This window comes from Aegilops tauschii, chromosome 5 (assembly GCF_002575655.3).
Source record: "Aegilops tauschii subsp. strangulata cultivar AL8/78 chromosome 5, Aet v6.0, whole genome shotgun sequence".
In the NCBI taxonomy this organism is placed as follows: domain Eukaryota; kingdom Viridiplantae; phylum Streptophyta; class Magnoliopsida; order Poales; family Poaceae; genus Aegilops; species Aegilops tauschii.
In genome coordinates, this window is record NC_053039.3 from 313653000 (window position 1) to 313665525 (window position 12526).

The 12526-nt window shown below is 43.8% G+C and overlaps 1 protein-coding gene across 1 annotated transcript; it reads left to right on the forward strand.

The window, feature by feature from the left end:
- The first annotated feature begins 98 nt into the window (after positions 1–98).
- On the forward strand, positions 99–12024 carry LOC141020495 (aminopeptidase M1-C-like). Its single transcript, XM_020328823.4, has 20 exons — positions 99–424; positions 4108–4362; positions 4451–4596; positions 4987–5089; positions 5208–5394; positions 5491–5584; positions 5727–5880; positions 6108–6212; positions 6301–6417; positions 6837–6950; positions 7714–7896; positions 9330–9612; positions 9686–9807; positions 9896–9993; positions 10245–10422; positions 10497–10611; positions 10698–10765; positions 10884–10961; positions 11443–11517; positions 11630–12024. The coding sequence occupies exons 1-20, from the start codon at positions 311–313 to the stop codon at positions 11810–11812; spliced, it is 2772 nt and encodes a 923-aa protein (XP_020184412.1). The 5' UTR covers positions 99–310; the 3' UTR covers positions 11813–12024.
- Positions 12025–12526: the final 502 nt, after the last annotated feature.

A 12526-nucleotide genomic window follows, 5' to 3' on the forward strand; every position in this document is an offset into this window, starting at 1 on the left:
TATCAAGTACATATGTAAGATATTGATTGATACTATTTATTTGCTTCTGGGTTGTGAATTTATTAGTACAATTTATTGGGTTACCAAAGATCGGCCGGCTCAGCTGAGTCAACCCACCCCCGCTGTCTCCGCTCCATATTTATACAGCGGCAGCCACCGGTGCTCCTCCCCACCCCCTCGCTCGCTCGCTCGCTCAGTAGTGGTAGGCCGGCAGGAAGGCCCCGCCCGCTCACTAGTGGTAGGCCGGCAGGAAGGCTCACAGCTGCCTGCCATCGACAACGCCCGGGAGCGCGCGTCGTCCGTTGTTTCCATGGCTCCACCCCGCGCCGGCGCCGGCGCCGTGCTGCTCGTGGTGGTGGCGCTCCTCTTCGTCGACGCAGCAGCGGCCGCCGGCGGCGGCATGAAGATGGCGACACACGGCGAGGTGCGGTATCGATCCCCTGCCCGCGAGATTACAAATTTTACTATTCTGCTGCATGCGTTGCAGGATGGTGTTGTAGTGGTCCATTTCATTTTTGAGAGAGCTAGTTGAAACTGATAGGAGGAAGCTTCACGTGGTGGGTAGCCGGCTAGGTAAGTCCAACCGGAGTCTATCTGTATCCCCGTTGCCTCCGTCTGGGCCTGAAACGGCTAGATGTATATATAGGGAAACGGCTACATATTGGCTTACCTGGAACAAAATAGGAAATCTATTCTTTTCAGCCGGCTGATTACGGGCTCGTCTAAACCGCCCTCTCCGCACGACACGCGTCCCGCTGGGCCCTCCCACTGCCCAGCCTTATCCCCTCATCTCTAGCGTCACGAGATCCACTGATTTTTTCATCAAACTCGATCCCCTTCTGTTCTGCTCCGCACCTCTCTCTCTCCTACAGCTCTCTCTATCATGGTCATGGACACGCTCTAAGCTCCGCTACCCTGCTGCCTCCCAAGCTCCATGCGACCGGTGCTGCATTGCAGCGCTCGTCGGTGATGCCGGCGCTATGATGCGGTGGTCGTCGATAGCTGCGGCGATGCAATGTGGTGGGCTGGTGGCTCCCAAGCTCCAACACGGTGTTGCCCAAGCTCCACACGACCGGTGCTGCGTTGCATTGTTCATCGATGAAGTCAGCGCTGCGACGCGGTGGTCCGCGGTTGCTGCCGGCGACGCCGCCCTCGTCGGTCCTGCCAGCGCTGTGATGCGGTGGTCCGCGGTTGCTGCCGGCGACGCCGCCCTCGTCGGTCCTGCCAGCGCTGTGATGCAGTACTCGCGCCGCTGCAAGGGGCATCGGGTGTTGTGATGCAACGCTCGTTGAAGATGTCGGTGTTGCTATGCAGCGTTGCCGGAAATTTTGTCTAAAAAGACCACCTATCGAACAAAATTGCTAGAAAAGATCCCCTTAAACAGATTGCCCAAAAAGACCCTTCGACCGTGGCGGCAGGCGCGCCAGGCCACACGTGGCACATGCCGCCATGGGGCGAGGCGGCAGCCCCTGCCGCCGGTGGGCCCAGCCGCCTCACTGGCTGGCGGCAGCACTGTACGTGGTGGGCCCTGCCGCCTCGCGCCCAAGCGGCAGGCTGTGCACTGCTGCGCGCCAGCCGGCCTCAGCGTATTGCACGGCAAGCATAGTGCACGGAGCTACTGAACCTTAACCCGATCGAGCAAGCTAGTCAAGACTCACGGAGCTATTGAACCTTGACCCGATCGAGCAAGCTAGTCAAGACTCAGACAAGCCAGCTTTCACACAAACTTCAGTGCACGGAGCTATTAATCTTGACCCGAGCAAGCTAGTCAAATGCTGACCAATAGTAACCTTTTTTTCTTTTGCATGGGATCAATTAATAATGTGCAGGGACGTACATGCCGCCTGGCGCCTGGACGATTCTGGTGCAGTGCACAGCCTGCCGCCTGGGCGCGAGGCGGCCGGGCCCACCATGTACAGTGCTGCCGCCAGCCAGTGAGGCGGCTGGGCCCACCACGCCAGCCCGTTCCGTCGCGGCTCATCGATTCCTGTTATTTGCAGCCTGCCGCCTCGACCCGTGGCGGCATGTGCCACGTGTCGCCTGGCGCGTCTGCCGCCACGGCTCAAGGGTCATTTTTGCCAATTTGTCTTAGAAGGGGTATTTTCTAGCATTTCTGTTCGGCAGGTGGTCTTTTTCGACAAAAAACCGCATTGCCGAAGCTGCGATGGAGCACCGCCGCACCGATGTCGTGGCTACAATAAAGCATTGCCGGAGCTACGACGGGCTGCCCACGCTGTGTTGGAGCACCGTCACGCCGGTTTCGTGGTTGCAATGGAGCATGGCCGGAGCTGCGACAGACGGCCGGTGCTGCTTGTGCCGGTGTCACTGCTGTAATGGAGCATGGCCGGAGCTATGACGGGCCGCCGGTGCTGCGTTGGAGCACCTCGTGCCGCTGTCGCTGCTGCAATGGAGCATGGCCGGAGCTGCGACGGGCTGCCAGTGCTGCGATGGAGCACCACCGGCCGCACCGGTGTTGGCGCTGCAAAGCGTGGCAGCGGTGCTACGATGAAGCTCGACGGTGGCAACAAAAAGTGTTGCAGAGTGCTATCTTTTTCGTTCCTAGACGTGGTGTTTTCTTTTTTCCTTTTGGCGATGCGGGGTGCATGCGGGAGTAGTTGCTTGAGATGAAGATGACTGTTGTGATCCAATGGCCATACAACGCCTGATCCAACGGCCCACGAGGGGGTTGATTGTTTGCCCTGCGTCGGTTGGATGACGCCTAGCAGTGGCCAACAAAATATGCATATTTAAAATAAACTAGTAGTAAAAGATTGCCCGCTAATATTAGAGAGGAAATTAATACATGTTTATAATAGGTAGGATATGAATTGCGTATTAATTACACGTTTATATTCGGTAGAATATCGATTACATTTTAATTGCACACTTATATTGGATAGGATATCAATTAAACCTTATAATAATGTAATTAGCATAAATCGTTGTTACTACTTGGTAGTGTGATATTAACTGCATGTTAAACATGTTGAACGATGACCATTGAGACAATCCTTTGATGACCGAAATTAATTGGATCGACTCTTCGAGGCTTTTTATATCGAAAAAACTAACGGCCCAACGTTCCCCCGGAGGGGGGGTTTGGATCCTCTGCTGTAGTGCAACGTGCAGTATGGTCACTGTCGTGTGGACCCGATTCCATGTGTCAACCGCACTACAACACGCTACAGTAGAGGATTTCAATCCCGGGAGGGGTTGACAAACGAACATATTTTCTTGACAGTTTTACTTGCGATTCGAGATAAAATGGTGGCAATTTTTATAAAGAAAAATGCATTTCTTGAAGAAATTGCTATGTTGTTCTGAAAAATTGTCACGCGGTTCATAAAATGTCACCCCCTTCCAGCGAACACGCTGTGGCTATTGGTTTCTTCTATATATGCCGTAGAGCGTTGCTATACAGACGACAGATTCAGACGATCTGCGGACGATGCTACACATCAAGCCGTTGATGTGTTAGAGCAAAAGCAGACAACACCGTTCATTCCTGCATCGTGTGGGTTTCGGCCAACTAGTGTCGTTTGTCAGCAGTTTCGTCTATATATTTGTATACATATAGATATAGATATGATATGGATACAATATATTAATATAATACTAAGAGAAATTCGTGATTAATATTTTGCTTTAAAATCACATTTGGATGTATAAAGTTTTTTTTTGAGCAAAATTTGGATGTATAAAGTGAGTACGCTATTTTAATGGTACTGAAAAAGGAGATAAGGTGGTACTATCTTAGGAGTGCCACGTAGGATAAATGATGAGGTAAGGAGAGAACACAAAAATGATCTTTTAACACAATATGTCTCATCACGTTTTTAGTAATTGCTAGTTATTGAAAATAAGACTAAGAGATGACCCATTGTAGACTCTTTTTTTGCCATCTCTAGATTACATGCAAGACTTAAGATAAAACTATCTTATCAACCATTGTACATGCCCTAATCCATTTTCGGAAGTCCCTTAAAGTGTGTAAGTTTGTAATAAAAAAAGAAAAATGTAAAAGCTTGTTTTTTCTTTTTTCTTTTTTCTTCTCTCGTCTTTTCTCTTCCCTCGCGCTAAACAACAACGGGATGTACGCGCCCGCAGGGCGCGAATCTCAAGGCATCTCCCGGCGCGTCCGCGCCGCCTGCGGCGGGCGGCTCGGCGGAGCAGTTCCGGGGCAAGGCGCGGCTGCCGAGCTTCGCCGCGCCGCGCCGCTACGAGCTCTTCCTCCGCCCCGACCTCGTCGCCTGCACCTTCTCCGGCTCGGTGGCCATCTCCGTCGCCGTCTCCGCGCCCACCCGCTTCCTCGTGCTCAACGCGCTCGACCTCTCCGTCAACCGCGCCTCCATCCGCTTCCAGGTAAGGAGAAAGAAGGAGAAGAAAAATGAAATTCCTTGAGACCTCCTCGCCCTCTTCTCATCGTCCTTCGTCGGTACGGTTCTCGCAGGCTTTGGCGCCCACGGAGGTGGTGTTCTTCAAGGATGACGGCGTGTTGGTGCTCGGGTTCGCCAAGCAGCTGCCCCTCGGCGAGGGCGTGCTCAAGATGGACTTCACCGGAATTCTCAACGACCAGATGAGAGGCTTCTACAGGAGGTATGCGACGACTTCTTTCTGGACTCTACCACCCTTAGTATTTGCACCGTACATCATGATCAGCGAACCTCAACACAACACTTGTGATCATCTATATATACGAAATCATGCCATGATTTGTTCTAAATTTTAAGCAGAAAATTACAAAAAGGGGAAAAGTTGAATTGTGGTTTCTCTTTACTACTCCTGATTAGTTACTCGCCGACCAACCAAGTGACCAGTCCCGATAATGCACTGGCTACGAATTCGATGATACGTGGTTTGGAAGTTCACTGTGAAGGCATTATAGTTCTCTTTTATGATATATTTCTGAAATAAGAGTTTAATCGAGCACTTTGGTATGAATGCCTTTCCTGCTATTTATGCTTTTCTGATTTCATTTGATTGCAGCAAGTACCAGTATAAGGGGAAAGAGAGAAACATGGCGGTGACACAGTTTGAGTCCGTGGATGCGCGGCGGTGCTTCCCCTGCTGGGATGAGCCTGCATTCAAGGTGATTATATATGTAGCTGGAAGGATGACTTTATGTTCCTCAAATATGTGCACATAGAGCACCAGTGAGGTTAGATATATTTCATAACATTTCTTGTTTTGCCATTTCGATTTTCCAGGCTAAGTTCAAGCTAACACTTGAAGTTCCATCTGAGCTGGTAGCACTGTCCAACATGCCAGTAGCTAACGCGACATTTGCTGGTCCTATCAAAACTGTGCATTACCAGGAATCGCCACCTATGTCAACTTATTTAGTGGCCATAGTTGTCGGTTTGTTTGAATATGTAGAGGGTATGACAACAAAAGGTATCATCTCTGTTTCTGAAATCTTCCATTCAAAGAGTGTGCATGAGACCTTTCTCTTTCCCTTTTTATTTTATTTGTTTGTTTAATTTTATTCAGGCACGAGAGTTCGTGTGTACACTCAAATTGGTAAGAGTAACCAAGGGAAGTTTGCACTAGATGTTGGAGTGAAGTCGTTGAATCTCTATAAAGAGTAAGATCACAATCTAGCCGTGCTTCCACACTTTGGTTTCTAATGAATAGACATGATTGATGTTAATGAAATACTGTGTGAAGCCGTGGTTGTTGCTGAAACAGTAACATTAACAATAAAACTCATTTCCTCAATTGTTCAGTTACTTTGACACTCCTTTTCCACTCCCCAAGTTGGATATGGTTGCTATCCCCGATTTTGCTGCTGGAGCCATGGAGAACTACGGATTGGTCACTTACCGGGAAGTAGCTTTGCTTTTCGATGACAAGTCTTCATCAGCATCCAGCAAACAGAGTGTATCTATCATAGCTCAGAAACTTATTTAACTTATCTTTTCATCATTTACAGTTCACCTCTTAACTAACCCTGCGATGTTACTATACATAAATCGGTTCAGTAAGAAAAACTACACTATCTCATGATCATCTATAATTCACTAATAATTCTTAACATTTCTTCGTCATTAAACCTTTTATATGTGTAAACATCCTTTTTATATTGACCTCAGCATGTATTTTGTTAGGTTGCAATTACTGTGGCACATGAATTGGCTCATCAATGGTTTGGCAATCTTGTAACCATGGAATGGTGGACTCACTTGTGGTTAAATGAGGGATTTGCTACATGGGTAAAACAATTTGATCACTCAAAAGTTAAAAGAATGAGATATCAGGTTACCAATGTATACTGAATGAATAGGCCTTTTGTTTTCCCAGATGAGCCATCTAGCAGTAGATTCTTTTTTTCCACAATGGAATATATGGGCACAGTTTCTTGATCGCACAACCACTGCTCTCAGGCTGGATTCACTCGAGGCGTCTCATCCTATTGAGGTAATCTCATTGTTTATTACTGTGCCATAGCCTGCTCCGGTGGTTGGATATGTTGTGTACTACATTCTCCAAAACCATAGTTGTCAATGTCATGCACTCTACTATCATAGAAGTGCAAGAATCTATTTTAAATTGTAAATTTTGACAATGGTATGTTCAAGTAACGATAGTGCATACTGCGTAATATGCTATTACCAACACATTATTCGCCGATTCATGATTGACTCATAAAATTTCTATGGAATATTAAAATTGATGCTTAAGTATTTCTACTCTGACAAGTGGCATCTTACTTTGGGGAGCAACTTCAGTCAATGCATCAACAGAGATTCAGTTCATGGCATTAACATTTTCATTTCTCTAATTCTAACTTGTGATTCATTTTATACTTTCCACTATCCTTTTTCCTGGATGCTCAGGTTGAAATACACCATGCCAGTGAAGTTGATCAGATTTTTGATGCTATTAGCTATGACAAGGGTGCTTCTGTTATTCGCATGCTACAAAGTTACCTTGGCGCAGAGCGTTTTCAGGTCTAATACTGCCTCTACCTGAACTCTAGAAACTTGTCACCGACTCACTCTTCTTGCCTAGATTTGGCATTCTTTTTCTCGTCATGTAGCTTAAAAGTATACAAGATCACTTTCAGCCAGTTTATTTTGTTCTTTATGGAAACAGTGATACTTTGATGTCACTTCCCCGCTATTCCATCTAGTGGAAACACTAGACGACTCCATGGCTTGTCCATTGCATAAAATGTTTGTATGCTCTTGAATCATACTAGTTGGTAAACTTGCTTTTGGTCAGCAGTGTTTTAGGGAGAGATTGCTGTTCTCTGAAGACATTCTAGGAGCAAAATGACCATTTCTTCATAGATTATCCTGCCCTCGTTTAATGCATACAAGCATCATGTGACCATTTGTACTTCACCGATCACATGATTTAAGGTGGATGGTTTGATAAATTAGCATATAGAGACAGATTTGTCGATATAGGTATGATGGTCATCTTATGTATTGTTGTAGCATGTGTCATGCTCACAGGATAACATTACTTGTTCACAAAAAAAGGGGTAAAATTTAGCGATTGTTGACTCTTTTCTTGATCATATAATGAATCTATCGAACTGCTACTAGCTTATTATGTTAAAACTCAATTTTTAATTAATTACTTTACTTAGTGAAACGAATTGCTGCACTCTCCTTTCTGTGTAATTCCCCCCTGCTACTCTTTAACTCCACGTCGTTCTGCTAGTGTATTCTCATATGCTATAGATATGAAACTGTGTTCTTTCAGAAAGCAATGGCTTCATATATGAAGAAATATGCATACTCAAATGCTAAAACCGAGGACCTGTGGGCTGTTCTTGAAAAGGAAACTGGTGAACCTGTCAAGGATTTGATGACTACATGGACGAAGCAAAAAGGTTATCCTGTTATTAATGCGAAAATTAAAGGGAATGACATAGAGATTGAGCAGGTAATAGTTTTTTTTTGTGGGTGAGCAGGTAATAGCTTATCTTACATACCATCCTTCGTATCTATCATGCATTCATCATCACACGACTAACCAAGTATGCATTTGTTTGGTTAATATGTCCTTGCTATTTAGTTAAGTTCTAGTCGTGGCATGCCATTTAGAGTTTCTTTTTTAAGAAAATCATCTGCTAACTGGTTGTGGCAAAAGCTTGACCAAACCTCGGTTTTTGTTCCATACCATTTTGTTAATGTATAACTGACTTTTATAACTAGTCCTCTGAGAATACTGTACTCAATGATGTCAAAAACTGGAAATATTTTACTGCCCCTACGGCCATTGATCTGTCACTTGATGCATTCACGTATTTACGCAGCAGCCCTAGTATCTGATCATATATTCTGGGGTATGGCTGAACGGTATCAAGAGCAACTTACATGAATCTCGTAGAAGAACTGAATTAGATCTTGTTCTGAAGTTGGAGCTCTTTTAGGGTGCTCTATCTTACCACATTAGAGGTAAGACGTGGTTTAAGTCTGAGTCATTGCTTGATGAAAGTTAGAAAGTTATTTTGGGCCCTAGTGCAGATAAGGCTAATAAGGAAACCTACAATTAATTTGGTAAGGTAGATAGGCTCAGACGTTTCCCTACAAATCACGAGAGACATGTTTAAAATGCACATTACTTCCCATGTTCCCATCTCAGCCCAGGGATGCACATCCTGCATGACTATTGATTTAAATCAGATGGTTGCAAAAAGATATAGACCACAATTTTCTGCAGTTTCAGTTATGTATTGCTAATTTGAATGATCAAATAATATTTGAGAGCAATGTTTAGTGTTAAATTTTATGACAGCTTGAAATGGAAGTGTCAGATTCAGACTTACATATGAAGTTAGTATTATAAGGCAATAGGCATAAATTAATTATCAAATTTTAATCATGAAGTTTTTTTTCTGTAGTAATGTACTTGTATGTTTAATAGTGACAATTTGGTATATATGTTTGAATTTCTTTAGTTTTCTTTCATTTTTCTGAAAGGATGTTTATTTTTAATAAATCCAGACAAACAATTGAAGAAATAATCATTACATTGTCCTGTCGAATGTGAGTCTCGATGTATAATTTTATGTGCAATGATAAATTATGGTATTAGGTCAGACTGGCTTCCTTTTCTTAAATATGTTGATTATTTACAATTATTTGCCAATTATTTCATGTATTGCTGTGCCCACTTCCCTCTACGAGTTAATAGATCACCCTTAGCCACTAGACCAAGGCAAAGAGAGGGTTCTAACAAAAGTGTGTCTTATTTTATATTCGTTAAAGTGAAAAATCTAATAAAAAAAATGTTAAAAACTTGATCTCGTTGACTGATAGATCTCCGTGTATAGTATTTTTCTCCACGAACTTGATGATTTCTGTTTGTTGCAGGCCCAGTTTTTGTTAGATGGGTCCTCTGGCTCTGGCATGTGGATTGTCCCTCTAACTTCACGCTGTGGTGCATATGATACAGAGAAAAAGTTGTTGTTGAAACTTAAACGTGAGAAGCTGGTCATTGGTTCACAATGTGGTGACCGAAAGAAGGGCGGAAACTTCTGGACTAAGTTGAATATAGATGGAACTGGATTTTACAGAGTTAAATATGACGATGAGCTTGCAGCTGCACTTCAAAATGCATTGGAGACCAAGAAGCTCTCACTAATGGATAAAATTGGTAAACGCAACATGTGACCGTTGAATCTGCTTGTAATATTTTGGTGGCAGGTATTATAACATTACCATTGCAGGCATCGTGGATGACTTGTATGCGCTTTCTATTGCCCGCCAACAAACATTTGCGTCGTTGCTACATTTACTGTACGGTTATCGCGGGGAAGCTGATTATAGTGTTCTTTCACACATAAACACTGTACGTAAATCCTGTAGGTCCAGTTGATTCTATCGTGTTCAATTGTTCATGAAGATAAATCGCCTATATCTTTACTTTGGATTGGCAGGTAACCACAAGTATTGCTAAAATATCTGCTGATGCTACTCCTGCCTTGGCTGGTGACATCAAGCAACTTTTGATCAAGATTCTTTTGTCACCTGCAGAGTATGCCCCACCATAACTGCTATGAGTTTCTTAATGTGTTACACTCACAATATATCATCTCTTTTGTTTCACAAAAAGGAAAAGGAAACATAATATGTCATTAATCTTCTTCCTAACTTCTCATGTTGCTTGAACATTCCTTCTTTTATGGCCGATGCATGACAATTGCATGATTCTTTCATGTTATTACTGTATATTTGCTACATTTTCCTATGTTTCTTCTTTTTGACTATGTGACACTTATCTTTCAGAAAGTTAGGCTGGGACCCCAAGAAGGGTGAGAGCCACCTGGATGTAATGCTTAGACCACTGCTGTTGACTGCACTTGTCCAACTTGGACATGGTAAGACCATTAATGAAGGAGTTAGGCGCTTTAACATCTTCACACGTGATCGCGGCACTTCTCTTCTTCCTCCGGATACTAGAAAGGTCCTACCTTTTGCTATCACTTCACGTGGTACCTATGATTACTTCTTCCATTTGTAACTTGCGCTGTTCTGCAGGCCGCATACCTTGCTGTGATGCAGAATGTTAGTAGTTCAAACAGATCCGGTTATGATGCTCTCCGAAAAATCTACAAGGAGTCAGCTGAAGGGGAGGAAAGATTACAAGTCTTAGGTGTGTAGCCCTTTGACCATGTGTTAAACTAACAAAGCTTGCCCATGTTTTTGGTTGTTCTAAAAGTATTTTCTTATTGTTTGAAGGCATATTATCTTCTTGCCGGGACAAGGGTATCGTCCTTGAATCACTGAATTTAATTTTCACTAGCGAGGTAAATATTGCAAATAGCATTACTTTCTTCCACAATTATAGTCGAAGGTTTCTATGAGCTTACTTGTGTGTCAAGGGCAAGCTGTACTGAGGTCTCATATGCCTCTCTTGCTTGTCAGGTTCGCAATCAAGATGCATATATTCTCCTTAGAGGTATTCAACCAGAGGCACGTGAAATTTCGTGGAACTGGTTGAAGGTATGATCTCTTTTAACAATGAGGACCCTTTTATCTATGTGTGTTGACGTGTTGTTGATGCGTAAAAGTCGTTATTTCTGGGTCCTGTCTGGAACATCAGATTCGTGTAGGTATTCTAAACAAATTTGAATATCTATTCATGAGATGTTTCTTTTTCTACCAACTTCATTGAGATTTCTGCATTACAAAGAGGACCCAGGGTTCTTCTGTATTTGTCAACAAGAACTCAAGTCAAGTGGCATATTTGCAAACAGCTGAACCATATTTGTGAATTTATTTCGGGATCCCGATCTCTTTAAATGGATTTCCCTTGTAAATGTATTTTAACTAGAGTGAATTTGAGGCAGCACCCAACCATCTATTTTTTGTAGTTCCTTCATATGACACCTTAGGAGATGACTGATGGTTCATACTTAGTGTTAGCAGACTGAAACATTTGAAAACATGGTGCTAACATTTGTCCCGTTCTGTCTGTCTGCAGGAAAACTGGGAGCTTATCTCAAAGACATTTGCCGGGAGCTTGATTACGGATTTTGTTGAAACCATTGTTCCATTGGTACATTTAATCACAGTTCTATTGCCCTATTCCCGTGATCCATATTCCCCACTTTTGCAGGTATTATTTCCATGAGGCCATAGCTAATGTGGACTTCCTTGTTTCTTGTCAGTTCACCTCCAACGAGAAGGCGGCAGAGATCTCCAAGTTCTTTGCAACGCGCACAAAGCCCGGATTCGAGAGGACGCTGAAGCAGAGCCTTGAAAACGTGCGGATCAGTGCGAGATGGGCCGAGGGCATCAGGAGTGAGCCCGGGCTTGCACAGACGGTGCGTGAGCTCCTGGCCAAGCCCTGACGTGCTGCAGCTAGAGTGCTAGGTTACAGTTGTTGTTGGCAATAAGAATACATTTGTGCCTTGTCATGTGTGGTGAAGAATGCATTTGTGGCTTGAGATGGTATTTGGTTGTACATTTGTAGTGGTGGTGGTAGTGAGTCGGCTGATGCCAATTTGTAGCCAAATCATTGGTTGTTATGAATGCATGTGGTGCAAACAGGTTGTATGAAGAATGAGAATGTCAAGGCGAAACTAGGTACTCCCTCCGTTCACTTTTATAAATAGTTTCAGACAAGTGAAATTGAGCTGTTTTGTACAGTGTCTGAAACATCTACAAGATATTATAAAAGTGAACAGAGGGAGAGGGAGTAGCATATATCCACTAAAAGGAAATTCAGGCAAAACAAAGAAATTTTTGGAAAAGCTCGAATCTCAGTGTCATTAGAACAAGCCTCCTTGATGCATCTTTTCTGGTAAACTGGATGTATGAGGAGACTTCACGTGGTTGGTACTGATGGGCAGAGACTTCACGTTCCGTGATGATATATGTTTTTCATATTAGGTCACGTTTTCTGTCGTGCATGTACATACATGACGATTTTATGACAGAATCAAGATAGTTATACCTGTGCTGTCGTAGAAGTGTTCCATGACAATACCAAAATTATCATCACGGAAGTGTTCACTTCCATGACGATAAATGACGCGTCATGGAAGTGCTTTCGTCAAGGGTAA

What these genes read in the sequence shown, in the direction of transcription:
- LOC141020495 (XM_020328823.4), top strand. Translation starts at nt 311, where the DNA reads ATGGCTCCACCCCGCGCCGGCGCCGGCGCCGTGCTGCTCGTGGTGGTG. An exon ending in AGATGGCGACACACGGCGAG is followed by an intron (nt 425 to 4,107) that starts GTGCGGTATCGA and finishes ACGCGCCCGCAG; the next exon opens with GGCGCGAATCTCAAGGCATC. An exon ending in AGGCGTCTCATCCTATTGAG is followed by an intron (nt 6,418 to 6,836) that starts GTAATCTCATTG and finishes CTGGATGCTCAG; the next exon opens with GTTGAAATACACCATGCCAG.